At 37.5% G+C, this 17,126-nt stretch overlaps 2 protein-coding genes across 3 annotated transcripts; one reads left to right on the forward strand and one right to left on the reverse strand.

Annotated features, from left to right (window-relative positions):
* Positions 1-957: 957 nt before the first annotated feature.
* Positions 958-6,589, reverse strand: LOC105437584. Its single transcript, XM_030973906.1, has 6 exons — positions 6,533-6,589; positions 4,420-4,619; positions 3,495-3,658; positions 2,729-2,826; positions 1,927-2,298; positions 958-1,235 (listed from the first exon to the last, which is right to left on the reverse strand). The coding sequence occupies exons 2-6, from the start codon at positions 4,578-4,580 to the stop codon at positions 1,035-1,037; spliced, it is 996 nt and encodes a 331-aa protein (XP_030829766.1). The 5' UTR covers positions 4,581-4,619; positions 6,533-6,589; the 3' UTR covers positions 958-1,034.
* Positions 6,590-9,413: 2,824 nt separating this feature from the next.
* LOC105437582 (golgin candidate 2-like) lies at positions 9,414-16,297 on the forward strand. 2 transcript variants are annotated; one of them, XM_011664358.2, is made up of 7 exons: positions 9,414-9,535; positions 10,409-10,565; positions 11,321-12,138; positions 12,824-12,926; positions 13,326-13,816; positions 14,664-14,867; positions 15,252-16,297. In XM_011664358.2, exons 1-7 carry the CDS (start codon positions 9,500-9,502, stop codon positions 15,291-15,293), a joined length of 1,851 nt encoding a protein of 616 aa, XP_011662660.1. In that variant the 5' UTR covers positions 9,414-9,499; the 3' UTR covers positions 15,294-16,297. The 2 variants fall into 2 exon arrangements, with proteins under 2 accessions (XP_011662660.1, XP_030830483.1); XM_030974623.1 differs by having other exon boundaries at positions 11,321-11,634.
* The last annotated feature ends 829 nt before the right edge of the window (positions 16,298-17,126 follow it).

Raw genomic sequence — 17,126 nt, forward strand, 5'->3', positions numbered from 1 at the left:
TAAAGTTGATTGGACTACGCATGAATAACCATGCATTGACGCAATATTTTACATTTTGATGGTAATTATTGTAGTCTGCGTTATAGAGATCAAACATTCAAAATAATTAAAAAGTTACACTGATCATAATTGACAAACACATTACACAATGTACATGCCAAACAAATACATGTCTTAATTGGTCGAAAATGGAAACTTGAATAAAAGTTGATTTTGAGGAAACCATTTTGATTTAAAGCCACACTGTCCTACTAGTAGCTACTTGCTCCCTCTCAAAGAAAACAATGCCTAATCGGTGACCATTGGTCCCCCGTGCCTCTTTTTCTTATGTTAATTAAGAGCTGAGTTGATGAGATAACAACCTGTCCAGTGACCTTGCAGTGTGGTCTAATCCCTCCTATAAACTAGTACAGATAAGCTTTAAGGCATTATAATGTACACCTTTTTAAACTATTTTTCTAACAATGGAACAATTCCAGATTTTAAGATGGTAATTGGACGGTAAAATAGATGTGTGAACGTTGTTATGATAGTCGCTTCATTAATCCAAAGGCTTCTATTGGTAAATCAATAATGATAAATCACAATCGATTTTAGCAACAGTACTGTCCACCAAAAAAAGTATATTCTGATCTCAATTGCATTAACTTCATCACCTAGAGAATAATGATTCGATGTTATGTTCAAAATTAATGAGTGGCGTGCTATTCATACAGTAAGTAATTATCAGCTGTTTGAATTTTTTAGCAAGTTCTGTTCACTATTTTTAGAGTCGCTGGTACATTTAATTTTTTCATTCTACGGAAAAAAAATCAGAATGATTGTAAGCCGCTATCATGAAACAATACTTGACTGTATATGTAAATGTGACGGATTTTATCAGCTATTTTTTGTATCAAACTTTATAAAAATCTATCGAAGTAAAAATTTAAATGTTTTGAACACGGCTGTTCTCTCTCTCTCTTCTGTTTGTGTGAAGCTTAGTTTAAATTAAGCTGTACACAAATACCAAATTAATTAATGAATGTCTCCTTTTATGATGTTGCTATGATGACTGGTGTACACTGCGTTATTCTTATAATTTCCCGCCCAAACTGGAGAGTTGCTAGATTCAGAGCGTAGACTTGCGCCAGGCGATAGGTAGTGAGACACGTCGCTGTCATGTCATCCCGTTTTACGGTATGGAACTCACGTGAACATCGCTCATTAACGAGAGGCTGGTAATAAGACTCGCTCTGTAGAAGAAGAAATCAAAAATATACTAGATTTTAACTAGTAAAATTGAAATCATCCACGTACTATTATTTTGCATATTATTGTTTTTTCATCCATCAGTTTTTTGTTCTACATGTTTCATTCATATAGCTTCCATTCATTCGTTTTAAGTCCATTTGACAATTATTTTATCTGATTCTTTACATTTAACAAGTATCTCAACATATGGGTCAACATTTTAGATTTATTTCATTCACTTTCACGTCTCATTTTTTCAAATTTTGTATTTGTTCTTGTATCATACTTTGATATAATTTTCTTTATACGTGATATCAGTGATATCCATTCTTTCAGATTTGCCTACTATAATTTTTTTTTTATTGTATATTATCAGATTTCACTTGATGTATTTAACTTTAAATTTTAAAATCTATGAAAGTTTTAAAGTTTTTTTTATTTTTTTTACTACTTTTCATGTAGGCCTAATGCGTGTGAGTAGGCGGTGTTTGTCCGTGTGCGTTGGTGGGTGTGTTCGTTGGAATGTGTGGGTTTAATTGTGTTGGTGCGTATGAATGCGTATTGGGTTATTGATGGGCTCGTGGGGTACCGGGTGTGGCATGCGTGCGTGTGGGAGTGTGTGTGGGTGGGTGCGTGGCTTGTGTGTGTTAATGTTGAGGTATGGTATGGTCTAGGAGGTTTGTATCGTGTTACCAGAATAAGTTGGACCAAACTTCCAGCAGCATTGATGTAGAGAACGACCGGGTATTCAACTTCTTTTGCGGAGCACATTGTTTCTGCTTCTTCACTAAAAGCTTCAGTATCGCTTCTCTCGTCGTCATCATAGGTTCCCTCGCCATCTTCGGTTTCAGGATCATCAGCTTCCTCATCATTCTCATGTCTACGTTTCCTCTGCTTAAATTCCTGGTCTGAAGCTCGCTTTCCTATTTCATCTGTTGTGTTATCTTCTAAAGGTTGTTTGCCACTATTTAGTCCTAATCTTCCAGGCAAGATATCTTTTGAACGAGTCACAGTCTCCTCCAATGGCTTGCTTGATGAACGTTCCACCGAAAGTGAATCTGCATGCTGCTTAGAGTTAGATTGCGTGGATAGCTGCGCTGTAAAATTAGCCCGATCCATTAAAATTGCCTTCAACCTTCTAAAACGATCTTCTTGCAAATCCTATTTAATAAAATGAAAGATGAAAACATTTCTGTCGGGTTTTTATAACTCTTAGTAAAATGTTTTTTTTTAAAGGGCTTAAAATGGGTTAGAAAAAATCTGCACACAATGTTTTTTTAAATCGCAGTCTATTTTTACTATTTTACTACAAAATTGTATAGAAACAGCAAATAGACCTTTTTGACAATACTCGATTATCCTATTTCATTGGAAATGTGGTGGAGGGAGTGTCGGGTGCTTCGCTCTATACAAGATAGGCCTAGTTTCATTACGTCTTCAAAGAAGAAAAAAGTTATAAATGACTTTCAGGTATAATATAAAGTTTCATATATACCTGGAATGTGGATTGAGCCCCTGCAGTATGACTGATGCTGCCGCCATCGGGAAGAGATCTCCCTTGTAGAGCTTCTGTATTTCCTTCAAGAAGTTGATCTATATTTGAAAGAAATACTCTAAAAATGTAATGACCGGGGCCGGTTCAGAAAAAATATATATTAAGGGTACCCTTTGAAAAAGAATTTTAATTTTTTTACCTAGGCATTCCTTTACAACACCCTTCCGCTGCCCCCATCCACTTTCCTCCCAATGTCTCCCCCCCTCTCTCTCTCTCTCTCTCTCTCTCTCTCTCTCTCCACCCCTCTCGCTCTATCTCCCTCCCCCTTCCCTCCCCCTCTCTCTCCCTCTCTCTCTTAGTATATGTTTTGCTCTCGCTCTCTGCCTCTCTCTCCCTCTACTCAAAATTCTCGTGGTAAACTTTCTCACATACCGCGTCTCTCTCTCAATCTCACCATTTTTCTTATTCCCTATATACTTTTCTTTTTCATCTTTTTGTATCATATTTTGGCTGCCTCTCCTCTCCTTTGCTTCTTTGCTTCTCCTTTATTCCTAACCCTATATCTCTTACCCTAACCCTCTCCCTATCTCTCTCCCCTCTCTCTCTCTCTCTCTCTTTCTCTCTCTCTCTTTTCTCCTTTCTCTCTTCTTTCTTTCTCCTTCTCTCTGACTCTCTCTTTCTACGTCTTTCTTTCTCTATATTTAACCCTGTATCGCTCACTTCTTCACATTTCTATAAGTAAATTTTGTGTCAACCTGATAATTACCATCTTCGATCTCGAATGCTCCTATTTTTTCCCTCAGGTGCAGTGGAGTATCCACAAAATAAAAGCAGAATGTCTTGTATATCGACTGCAGCTGCTTTTCAGTGAGTTGTATGATATATTGCTGATTTTCTTCACGATGTAGAAGCTCTGGATGTTCCGTCAGCCTTTGAAAAGAAAACACAGAAAGGGAATTTATGGTTAAAGTTCACCCTTCTTTTTTGTATCTCATGAAACGTATCCAACACTTATCATATTTTCAATAGAGGGGAAAGGTATGTAACGCCCCCTAAAAAAATGCATGCTTTATACATGAACGGGTAAACATAAGACGGAGCGCGTGCAACTTATAGCCACGCCCTTTACAGTAGAGTTGCGAGAACCAATGATTTGCTCCCCATTATTTGTTTCCAGAAATAGTAGTAAACATAATTCTATGAAAGTTTGAAGAGCACCTGCATATTATAAAAACAAAAAGAACTTTAATAAGCGCCATTATATTTGAATAAAATAAACAAAAACAATAATCGGACGTCCACGCCTTAACAATTTGAACAAAGAACTCTACCACCACCACCACCCCACCCCTCCCCATGTCCAATCACCATTGATCTATTCCTCTCTGTGCCTTCTTCGTATGATATGCGTTGTGGGGTCATGAAGATAAAAGATTCGATAGAAAGAAGATCGAACTTTTAGAAGTTTTATGGTAGAAAGAAAAAACTCGCTTTTTTCCATGATGCACTTGTTGCTATTGGCTATTCAGAGCAAGTGAATCAGCGGCCAGTCCATCCATCCAACCAGACATTCGTTTTGTTTGAACCGTTATAATTCTTGTACACTATTTTGTCCACAAAAACTTCTTTAAAAATATTTCTTCCATTGAATTCAGTTTTATGACACCAAAGCACATATAGTGTCTTTGCACCTTCTTATACGAGCCTCATGTTGCTTAAGTGACGTCATCTGTTGATTGGAGAGGTAAGGTTCATTCCCATTGGAACAGGTGAAACACGGCTCACAGTGTGAACACATGTGAGCACAGCTGATCACGGTGGCGAGGAGGATTACCACACATCCTATCGACATCGCTATCAAGCTGGGCGGCGACGTCTCATGTTCAATTCGCTGTTGAAGATAAAAAATTATAATAATGATGATAACAATGATGGTGTGCTATTATGTATGAGAGCTCCAGCAGTTTACCACGGTCATATAGCCGAGCGATTATGTAACACTCTAGAATATCGGGTTCACATGAAACCTGGGTAGAGTAGAATCTGAATGGCTTGCCAAATTCATTGCAGGCTCGGGTTCGAACCCTCAACCTTTTGATCGAAACTAAAGTGAATGAACCACTACATCACTACACTTCCAATAAACTTTGGTTTATTTTTATTTGATTCGTCTCGTACAAATACACTTTATCACATGGAATACATTATTTTTATATTATGTTCCTCGACAAGATAAACCATGAAACATGATAATGTAGCTTAATTTTTCTTCTTCCAATGTAGTCCTGGATAGGCCCCATAATCTTTCGAGTCTGTTCTTCCTTCTCTTGACCCCCCCCCCCCCCCCATATATCCGTATCTTTCAAAAGGGATGGACCATAAATATCTTTCTGGATATAGTGTAGTGATAGCATCCGATTTGTTAAAAGGTGATGACACTGGCATTTTGAATTTACTCCGATATTCATATTTCGAATATTGAATGAATCTTTCACACGGGCGGGAGATACAGGAGTGGGAGGGGCGAATATACTTTGTTAAATTTAACCCTACATTGAATATTTAACAGATAACAAGTTTCATTTCTATAAAGCTATTGATTAGAATACGAGGCCCTTATTGTTAGTCTCCAGCTACTGGCCCCTTCCATCCACGTATTTTGAAATGGGATGGACCATATAGAATGGGTAAAATTTGCATTCGACTGGCTGGTTGAAAATGGTGATATGGGTGGAAGAAAATAACAGGTAAATATATTATTCATCGTCGAATATTATTTGTCATCTTTCCTTTTAAAGGAAATGCAAATCTATGTAGGAATATTTTTATTGGAAGGGGCAAAAACTGTACGCATAATGGTGATTAATATCCTTTTGTTGCGATAAATAATGCACCAGATTTGCTCTATATATTTTCATTTTGATTTTCATAAAAGAAGGCCTCACATTTGCCTTTCAACTGAAAATATTAAATAACCAGCAACTAAGAAATACTTTAACATTGCTTATACAATGATAGTTTATAGGCTTTCAAAGTTATAACTGTGTTTCTCAACCCCGTTAATGAAATGCTCATAATATAGTGACGAAGGAGCTAGGCCTTAAAATTTGTTTAGATCGAAAAATGAAGCAATAAACTTTTAATTAAAGAAATACTTTTACTTGCAGTTTTATTTTGTAAGGTATACAAGCTTTAGCTTTATAATCGGGTTTCCCCGTCAAATTAACAATGTCCCTAATTTATGGGAAAAGAGGGGCAGTTCTTAAGCCTAACCTATATAACCATGCGCAGATATTCCATCAGGCGCGTACGCAGGATTTTTTCAAGGGGGGGGGGGGGGGTTTAACATTTATAAATCGGGCCGAAAATTTCACAACGACTCAGCCAGCCGCTGAATAAGCGGGGGGGGGGGGGGGTAAGAGGACACTTTTTTTTTGGGGGGGGGTCTCGAAATTTGAAAATTTGACATTTTGCTCCGTTGGGGGGGGGGGGTAAGGTCAGCTTTTATAGGTCAACCATGGGATTTTTTTTTTTAAATAATTTTTTACACACAAAAAATTACCAAAGGGGGGGGTTTAACCCCCCAAACCCCCCCCCCCCCCCCCTGTGTACGCGCCTGTATTCCATGGTAGGGAGGGGGTGGGCGTCTCCCCATTATTTGAAATTAAAGGCACCCGTGAAATGTGATGACAAAATAATGTGACTCCTCTTTTAGTTTTAAGACCAATTTTCACCCATGCATGATCACAAGTCTTGTTCAAAATGCTGGGCCCTGCAACATCGGCGCTATAATATCGAACATACCTTTACTTTATGATTAGAGGTAAGTTCCGAAGACTGAAGCTGATCATGATGACCGGATCCTCGGTCATCAGAGACTGCGTTATTCATCATAATATTCATGATGAAGCAGGCGATTCCAACCAAGTAGGAAAATGTTAATGGTGTCAAGACAGTTAGTGTTAAAATAAGACTGCGTTATGCACCAAAGGCTACTTCAATATCGTGAAACACTTGCTTCAGAGATTGTTGGTGCAATGCCGGTGTTTGGTAATTATTGGTGCATGGTGTATCGTGCGATTCGATCTAAATTAACACTCCAGTGTTAACGCGAGTCAACACGTCGCGACGTTACAAAGTACAACATAAAACTTTTGCTCAACAGAGATATAGGACTGGTGTAACGCAGGTGTTATTCAGTCACAGTGGTGTGTCAAATCCATGATGGCTCAAATAATACAAAAGCGTGTCTCTCAAAATTGTGTGGTCTCGTATACGGCAAATGCGAGGTCTCGGGACAAAACCGACTCGATTTATTAGTGCCCTTCATTAAGACATTACTCCTCAAATCACGGATTAAACCTCATTGCTTATATCAAAATCATAAAATCCAAGGATATTCGTCAATCTCGATGTAGAATACTATTCAATCTCGTCCGACCAGACAGCCACCACTTGATCACTAAATTCAAACTTCCTTGAAACAGTCGACTTTGTCTATCACGTACTCCCTGATATCATAAAGCGATTACAAAAGTAGAAATTATTTGTGTGATTAACGTTCATCCATAGCAATGGGAAATCTCCTTGTTATAACAGGAATGAGAAGTAATAGACTGCGTATTTGAACAATGAATTTATATGCCCTGATATTATTGTGAGTTGGTGTACAGCTGGAAATTATTTTGACACCTTTAAATCAATACTGCGCACGTACATGTAACCGTTTTTTCTTTTTCATTTTCACGACTAAGAATTATATATCGATGCAGACATAATTGTATTGTGATTGTAACCTAATTTGTATAACAATGATAATGAATATGAATAATAATATCAGACTTCTGCAAAAAAACGTACTTGCTATTAATAAAAAATTTCACATGGGATAAAAAAAAATAAAAAAAAGGAACGGCGGTTCATACGCACCCACACCCCCCTTTAGTTACGGGTCTCCCCCCCCCTATCTCTCTCTCTCTCTCTCTCTCTGCCCCCTCTCTCTCTCTCTCTCTCTCTCTCTCTCTCTCTCCCTCTCGGTCCTCTTCTCCATTCTTTCGCATATCTTTGTAGACGTTAGCGCGCGTGTGTGGGTGACAAATGGACCAAGTAGGTAGTAGACTTATTGGAGGTTATAGACCGAATGACTATATTAGCCTAAATGGTCATTAGACAGGTAGATAAAATGAGTATTAGACCATGTGGAGACTGGCTGGGTGTAGACCATATGGGAATAGACCAATTGGGTATAGTAGACGAACTGGATGTATGCGTGCATGTAACGGCTATTAACCGAAGTGATAAGGTTGAGTAATGGAATTACATAGTGATGCGTGAATCACTTTTGATATTTCATTTTGAAAATGTATGTCGATTGATTGATTGATTGATTGATTTTTATTCGACAAGCTTCCAACATACAACAATATACAATAATAACAGATAAAAAATAAGTCAGCTTTAACAGGATAACCCACGAAAGCTCGAGAGCTTATTTCCAGTGGGGTCCCTTACAGAATTATGTATACAATTAATAAGTTAAAATAGTAATATTTACAGACAGATAAGAAAATTAAAAGAACTACTTATTAAAGATAATAATAATAATAACAACATTAAACTGATGATAGAAATGATATTAAGTACAAGAAGAAAAAGAAGAAGAAGAAGAAGAAAAAGAGGAGAAGGAAGAAGAGGAAAATAATGATGAATTTGTAGAATTTCTATAACGTACGAAAACATAAGTATATACAACATGAAAAAGTATGAACCGACAGAAGAATAAAATTTCAATCATATAACATGTCATTCACTTCTCTTCTCTGACTGTCAAGTATTAGGTATTCCTTTAATTTCCTCTTAAAATGATCATAGTTTCCTATTTCTTTTACACCACTGGGAAGGGAATTCCAATGTTTTATGGCATTGTAATAAAACGAATTTCCAATACTACTCTTTCTGGTAAGTTAAAGTTGAATCGGCTATTTCTTGTATTATAATCATGTAATCATAAAATCATGTCAATTTTGTATTATATTATTGGCCTGTAATCACAAATCGCGAGTATTGAAAGCAGTTTCTCGTAACTAATACATGTCCATTCGTGTTATTCGAGCAAGAAAAACCTAGACAACTTATATGTTCGCGTTGATGAAAACCGCGGGATGAAAATGGCTTAGGAGAAAGTATATACAGAGTGTTTCTGTTGTATATATATAATTTCCCTTCTTTTTTCCTATATACACTGTATTGTAAATTGAATTATATGATATAAATGTTTACACAGAATATTGATTTGTTACATTGCATTGTAAATTGATTTATATGTCAATATTGATGTACATCAATGAAGTTAAATAAATACAATGCAATACTAATTATACAATGATGGTTTCATATAGGTTTTTTTTTCTATAGGCAAGAGGACGCATGTCCACAATAAACCTATCAGTTTTGCAATTCAAGTGTACATGTGGTAAATAATTTGATGTAATGATTGGAATCAATATCTATCCAGTTTGAGACATTTGAGTATAGGTTGTAATTTCTATATGACTAGACTATATTCTATAAATATATTTGCACTTGAATTTGGTGGGAGGGGCATGCAAAGTTGCCATGGGCGCACGACGCCGATTTACTTACGACGCGCGCCGCGCGCGCTGTATATTATTCTGTTTGTGTTATTGCATTGTATGCTCACGAGAACGAGAAACTGCTGGAAATTTGATCAGTTATCTTTGGAATCACCTTTTGTCTAGAAACACGAAGAAGATGGCTGGAAGATTAAAAGGAAGTTTAACGGAAAAGGTAACATATTTCGATTCAGTGTGTTGAGTTTTAAACTTTAATTAAATAACTAGACTATCATCACTCGCTTATTTCATTTCGCAATGAATTAACTACGGTCCCACTTACTGAAAAATGTGTGTGTGGCTGATGCCGAAAATGATTTCTTTCTTTCTTCTTTTTCTTTTCTTTTTCTGCTTCTGCTTCTGCTTCTCCTTCTTTTTCTTATAATCCTTCTTCTTCTCCTCCTCCTTCTTCTTTTTCTTCCTCCTCTTCTTTTTTTCTTCTTCTTCTTCTTAATTCTTCTTCTTCTTCTCAATTCTTCTCCTCCTCCTCCTCCTCCTCCTCCTCCTCCTCCTCCTCCTCCTCCTCCTCCTCCTCCTCCTCCTCCTCCTCCTCCTCTTCTTCCTCCTCTTCTTCATGCAAATTGAATGTTTGGATCATTTGTGCTACCACAATTCCTGTTGACAGTTTATGCATGGCCTCCTCTTTAGCTACTCCTCTTCTTATCCTCCTTCTTCTCCTCCTTCTCCTCTTCTTCTTTTCCTCTTTCTAGGTCTCCTTTTCCTCCTGCTGCTCCTTGCATGCAAATGAAATGTGTCATAGGTCTATCATGTTTGGTAAAGTCTATAGCCACTGCATTTTATCAATCCCTAACATTCCACTTGCTTCACTCCATGATATACAAGGTTATAGACTTCAGGTTATCCTGCTCAACCTTTCAAATGTACGATGTCCACAGGATACAGGTACAGAGCAGAAGACATGATTTGCGCACTTCACCTTACAACAATTGCCAGTGCATTGAACTGCTAAATGTGTAGAACATCTTCCAAACAACTGCATACCAAATTGAATTATATTATTTCTTCAAATCATTTGTAACTCTTACAGGTTGGTGAGATCAAGAGAATGCAGAGCAATTGGATGAGAGAACGATCTCAAAACATTGATGGTCGAGAGAGCATGGGTGAAGCACTTGAAGGAGGTGGAGAAAGGAAGGGCCGAGACAAGAGTGCCAGAAAATCTGCTCAGACAAATGATAAATCAGGTGAGTATTGCACTTTCCCAGAGCTACAGTACGTATGCTTTATTTCATCTCCTTGTGTAAGAACTACTATAAACCATGGAAAGAAAAATATTTCAATGTATATGTTGCAATTTACAATCTTCTGGTTATCAAACTTGTTTCTTTGCATCTACTTCTAGACACACTCTTTATATCTGAGAGGTCAGCATGACTTTTTTTATGCTTAGTTTAAATTGAGTGCTAAGTGAACTCCACATTCATCATCTCGTGAGGAGGTTGGGGGGGGGGGGGAAGGGTTTTGGGAGAATCAAGGAGTTTATGCCCATGTCACAAGAATACATTTAAAGTTTTACTATTATTCCTGATATCTTTAGGGAGAATTACATCTTGGTAATTCTCGTGTGAAGTCCCCAATCCTTGGTCCTGCCATAAAACTGAGTTTATGCTCCCCAGGGAGTGGAGAATGTGCATACATTGTGTGGGGGTAAGCCTGAATCGGATGACCGGGGTAATAATATATACTGCACCTAGAAACAGGTATTAGGCGCATTATAAATGCGATGTATTATTGTTATTATGTACTGGTGAGAACCTTGTCTGCTATGAGGCACTAAACTTGTGTTATATCCTTCTTCTACTTCTCCAACATGTGTACCAAAGATAATCTTCAAAAGGCTATGCAGCCTATCACAAAGATGATCTAAAGAATGCAAGCAGTGTGAAGAAGAAAAAATGGGGAGAATCTAATGTGTTAATTAATGTTAATTAATTTTCAGGGTCGGAAACGATGTCCTGGAGTATGGGCAATTCTAAAAAGAAACCCCCATCAACTCAAAATTCAACAAAACCATCCACCAAGCAGCAGACACTAAGAACACGATCGGCTTCCCCGGCTCGGAGTGCGACAAATTCCGCAAAGAAGAGTCCATCTGCGTCATCATCATCAGCTGCTAGTAAGAGGAATGGCTCCTCATCCAGGCCTTCAAGTGCAAGGAGTACTGCTAGCGAAGGGTCACGTCCTCCTTCTGGTAGGAACTACCCATCATCATCACAACCAGATAAATCAGCCAGGACAGATCACAAGAGAAGGGTGGGTGATAATGACAGCATTTCTTTAGGTACAAGGGAGAGGACTGATGTTCGGTCTACCCGAGGAGATTTAGGGGATAGGTTCCATTCGGAGCCAAACTTGAATAACTTTGAAGGTTCTGATAGGGGTGGTGAGACAAGTTCCAGGAGACTACAGGGGGATATGGGGGACTATGATAGTACGAGAGGGGTACAGTCAACACATTCCCTAGGCCATAGTAAACAAACAGTCGATGACCAACGCATGGTGAGAGATAGCCAGACGTCCAGTCAGGTTGACGGCAGCGCGTTGGAGAGAAGACCACGGCCAAAACCTTCTTTGGATCCAGATGCCTTTGACAGGCTAGCTGACCAGATTGCTACCAGGGTGAAGGCAGAGATGAAGGATGAGAGACAGGAGTTGATTCGCCAATCAGGATATCCTCAGAACGTCCTGGATGAACCCAATGATCAGCCAGAAGGATACATTGAAGGACATCACTGCTGTAAATGCAAGCAGTTAATGGTAGGGTCTGTGAGCACAAGAGCTTCATTTCATATTCAAATTGCCATTCTTAAAGGCCAAGTCCACTCCAAAAATAATTTGCTTCAAATAGATGCAAAAAACAAGAGAAACAGAGCCCAATGAGGAAGTTATGATTTTTGTTTACAGTATGAAAAACTATGGAACATAGAAAATCACTATACACATTGCCGATTCAGTTCTCAATTTGTGATGTCATTGCCTCACTATTTATCAATTGCTTTATATATCTTTATCCCATTAATTCCCTTTTTAATTTTATCCCCAAAACTTGATTTCCCCGTGCCTTTGCCCAGGTTATATGATTTGTATCATATTGCATGCATGACATTTCACAAAATCTTGTATGAACTTTGAAGATTTGATACTATTTTCTGAATATTGTATTTTTCATATTCTTGATTTTATATAAATAGTTTATTGAAATTCACATTTTCTAATGATTTAACTGAAGAAAAAAAACTTTATATTAATGCATCTACACAAAAACATGTTACCATCAATATAACTTGGAAGCTGGTGTGAGGAGATGAGATTTTTAGAGGGAAAATTGGAAATTTACATTATCATTATAAAGAAAACAATTAGTTGATAGTGAGGCAATGTACACAAGAATTTCTAAACCCTTTTTTACATTTGTTTGGCCGTCTGTCTATTTCCCACCTAGATACCACCTGATCATTCTGCAACTCTCCTGGTTCCGTGTGGACACACCCTCTGCGAAGCATGTGCAGAAGATAGAATCAAATGCCCAACTTGCAGAACGAGAGGTAAGATCAAAGAACCCCCTCACTTAGATTTTATATTGCAGATGATTTAATCTCTTTTTTTTAATACTAAAGCATAATATTAATATTGATTTATGGATGTGGCTCTCATTTTCACTGACTGTATAAACCTAGTATATGCTTCACAACTAAACATACATGTAATGGTTGTAGGAGGCGCGATAGCTCAGTCAGTAGAGCTCTGGTCTAGTAATCTGGTGACCCGGGTTCGAAACCAAGACGATGTGCTAGTGCCCTTTGGTAAGGCATCAGGTACCAGGTACCTCGGAGAGACCTAAAGCCATTGGCCGTCCGGTTGCTTACTTGCAAGCATTTATGCTTTCTTAGCAGTCAGGTGAAATAACCATCAAATCAATGTGCTCTTTTCTCTACTATTTACAGTCACCTCAACGTCACTGAATTCAACTCTCCAAGAAATCATCTCCTCCTCGAGACCCAACTCTGGAGCTTGCCCTCTTGCCTCCCACTCTCAACCACTGACCAATCACAGAACTCCCTCGGATGTCAATCAAAATCACGTCTCAACTCATTCGACCAATCACTACCCAGACAGCCACAGAACTCAACAATACACGCCTTCTCAATATGCAGATGAGGGACAAGTCCATTCAAGACCAGAGGGGGGAACCGAGCATCTTACTAGAGGGTTCAATAATAATGATAATAATGCAAGGACGAGAGAAAGTAAGGATGCAGGAAGTGAGAAGGTCGATGTTGCGCGTAGCAGGAGGAAGATGAGCCCGGAAGAAGAAGCGAGGAAGCTGGAGGATGAATACCAATCACTTGGTATCCGATGCGAAGCTTTGGAGAGTGAAGAAGCAGATGTAGTGGAGAGGGTGGAGAAACAAAACCAAGAAATTGCCAAACACAAGGTTTGTGTCCTCACAATTTGTAGAAGCTTTGTTTTGAAAATATTTGTTTTAAAATTATTTATTGAAACAACTCTCATACATAATAATAAGATGTTCGTATAGACAAAGAGAGTATGGTAAAATATAGTGTAATAGTTAACTCCTCAACAAAAATTAGTTAACAAAATATCTTCTGTTTCTTATTATGAAATCGAGACAATTTGTAGAAGCTTGCATTTTTTTTCTTCTTCATGGAATTAAGTAATTTAAAAGACATTTGAATAAGATATTATAAGCTATGATTTTGCTTTAGCAAATGTAAATATAAGCTAAACTGAGAGTATAGTAGCATGAATATTTGTACATAAAATATGTAGGGATGTTCACAGAATTGGAATACTTTTTTTTTAAATACATAAAGATAACATATAATTCGAAGTTTTTTTTTCTTCAAACACAATGTTAGCTATTGTTTAATTTCATATTCAATACCATAAATTCAGAATGAAGATCTCCAGGTACTTGCCATCCTTGCAAAGCCACTTGGATCTTTATTATTGAAAGAACACTTCTTTTTATGCCTCCGCTACAAAGTAGCCAGAGACATTATGTTTTGGGGTTGTCCATCCGTCCGTTCAGGGTCATGAGGTCAAAGTTCAAAGGGTCATACATGTATATGAAAAATAGCTTGTAATCATAATATTCTAAGAACCTGTTAATGGATTACAATCAAACTTAAATTTTAAAATTGCTTCTGTTTTGGTTTATAAAATTGCTCTATGGCGGAGGCATCATTTTTCGACTGCATAATCTAGATCCATTTAGTTTTCATCTAAATTATGTGTGATATTATTTTTCTACTTTGCAGCAACAAATGGGCAACATATCACAGAAACAGCAGCATCTGAGGGATGAAATAAAAGGTCTGGAGAAAAGATTAGCTGGCCTTGAAGGTCATCGGCAGGAATACAAGAGACAGGTGGAGGATGCAGAGGACAGGAAGAGGGAGGAGCTTGACCAGCTTGCGATGGTCCGCACCCTGCTGAGGGACAAGCAAAGGAATCGTGAGAGGGTAGGTCTCTGTACTTGCTTAACTGTGTAATATAAAATACAAAAATGTGAAGTTTAGTATGCTGAAGTGTGCTTTAATAAAGAAATTGCCACAGTTTACCATGGCATATGTGTAAACAAGTCTCAAGTCTAAGCACCATAGTGGTATGGGATGTGTTCACACGTTTTGGCTATCGGCAGACGTCTAATGGCATATCCCTTCTCCAGTGCCAGATAGGATATCCCAAATATGCACCCTACATTTATAAATTACTTTGAATATTAGCTGATACAATGTACTGTATAACAGCAGTAATAATTGTGAAATACTCTGTACATCTAGTAAAATTTGACTCTATTATTAAGGCTTTATCATTTTGGTTTCTATTTTTCCTTCTTCGTACAGGTCAAGATGTCTGCAAGAAAGTTGAACGTTTCTCTTGACTGAACACTCTGATTTGGACTACTTGTAATGGACCCTCTACAATCAAATGAGGGGGTTATCCCATGGTGCAAACTATGCAAATATTAAGTGCTGTCCGATATTTATTTATTGCCTTGTGTTCAAGGCCAGTTACTGAAAATAATATGTAAAGTAATAATTAAATCCATAACATTGTGGTCTCTGTTTCAGCCAATTGTGGGTGCCCATGTGTCCCCGGGCGCCTGTTGGTGTCAAGTCCTACCTAGTATGTAAAAGATCTACAATTGTCTCTAAGATCAGTAAAGAATTGATTGGTATACTACAAAGTTGAAGTTCCATTATCGTCTGTCTTTAGTCCTATTCTTCAAATACAGGGTGTATGTATTATAAGATGATATCATTGCATGTAATAAAGGACTTACCAAACCTTGGTTGCAGTCGGAAACATTGAGCAATATATTATAAATATACCTGCATGTGTTCCTGTAATTGGCAGTTTTGTCACATTGCATGAATTTGAGGGGAAAGTATTCTTCAGCTTCTTGTGGTCTATGATACAAAACCAATCCCAATCATTCGAAATTGCAAGATAATAATGATAATAATCTGGATCTATATACATGTAGCACTTGGTACAAAATACTGTCTCTATAAAGTGCTTTGCAGATAATCCAGATATTATTTTTTGTGTGTTGAAATATACAATACACTAGATACAAAAAGAAGACTTTGATATGTAATATTAATGGATTGTTTGTCAAAATCTCTTGTACTCTTAGACCTTGGTCTAATCATCAGAAAGTAAGTTGCAAAGGAATTGTGTGATCAATATTATGGATGATTTTGCACTTTTCTCTCTGATATTACATTAACAACAAGGGTTGTTGATATTTATGACAATCTTGAATAACTATACCCACCCCCTGAAATCATTAGTTTTGTACATAAGTCAACCAGGGGAGTGTTTCACAAAGACTAAGATTGACTTTAAGTTTGACTTAAATATGGTAGGCCATTCATGCCACTGTTTGCTCTCACCATTTAGATCTTTGGATAATATTTTTTCCTTCAATAATGAATTATCAAAAAACATAAATTCTGTAGATTTGTGACCATGATTTGTACATCCCTTGAGAGACCAATGCCAGTAAACAGTGAGAGCAAACAGTGGCATGAAGGGCCTGCCAAAGTTAAGTCCAACTTAAAGTCAATATTAGTCTTTGTGAACCCCCCCCCCCCCCCAAGACATATCGATAAATTGGTGCTACCCTGATACCTTGAAAACAGACGTTCAATGTTTTTTCCTCATTCAAAATTTAAGAGAAATTACAGTTCTGTGCTTATAATCTTGGAAAACGTGTCATTGCTCCACCTTCCTAAAAATGTACACTCATTTTCCACCGTTGGCTGATAGAAGTCATATGATTCATGTTTGCAATGTTACTTATTTTTTAATTTAAAAAATATCTTACCTTGTCTTTCATACCAAAGAAGCACTCTTGAAATAAAAACTTTTATGTTTCTGTCATTTTGAATTGTGATCTAGAACATAAAGATCTATGTATTAAATTGATAATGAAAATATATATAACAAGTTATTGTTGCCTGTTGTTTTTCTTTCTTGTATATAGCTTACCGTGGTAATGCTGGGTAAAAAATGCACCCTAAAAAAGAGAATTCCTTTTGTTATGGGTTTGCTACAAAGATGTCTACACACCCACTACATCTCTATGTACTCTTCCCTGTGAAAACTCACTCACTTTCTCTTTCTGGACTGTCCATTTTTGTTGCTCTTACTGCCTATGAGTCTCTGAAAATCTATCGCTCACTCTATCTTTCTGCTCCCCTGTCACTCTG

This window comes from Strongylocentrotus purpuratus, unplaced genomic scaffold (genome assembly GCF_000002235.5).
Source record: "Strongylocentrotus purpuratus isolate Spur 01 unplaced genomic scaffold, Spur_5.0 spur5_contig_866, whole genome shotgun sequence".
NCBI classification, from domain to species: Eukaryota; Metazoa; Echinodermata; class Echinoidea; order Camarodonta; family Strongylocentrotidae; genus Strongylocentrotus; species Strongylocentrotus purpuratus.

Bases quoted from the DNA above. Each gene is read 5' to 3' on its own strand.
- LOC105437582 (XM_011664358.2), top strand. From the start codon at position 9,500: ATGGCTGGAAGATTAAAAGGAAGTTTAACGGAAAAG. The intron at 9,536-10,408 runs GTAACATATTTC...TAACTCTTACAG, and splicing joins AAGGAAGTTTAACGGAAAAG to GTTGGTGAGATCAAGAGAAT. The intron at 13,817-14,663 runs GTTTGTGTCCTC...TCTACTTTGCAG, and splicing joins AAGAAATTGCCAAACACAAG to CAACAAATGGGCAACATATC.
- LOC105437584 (XM_030973906.1), bottom strand. From the start codon at position 4,580: ATGTCGATAGGATGTGTGGTAATCCTCCTCGCCACCGTGATCAGCTGT. The intron at 3,659-4,419 runs GTGCAAAGACAC...TTCTTTTCAAAG, and splicing joins CATGAGGCTCGTATAAGAAG to GCTGACGGAACATCCAGAGC. The intron at 1,236-1,926 runs GTAACACGATAC...CTTCTTCTACAG, and splicing joins GTTTGGTCCAACTTATTCTG to AGCGAGTCTTATTACCAGCC.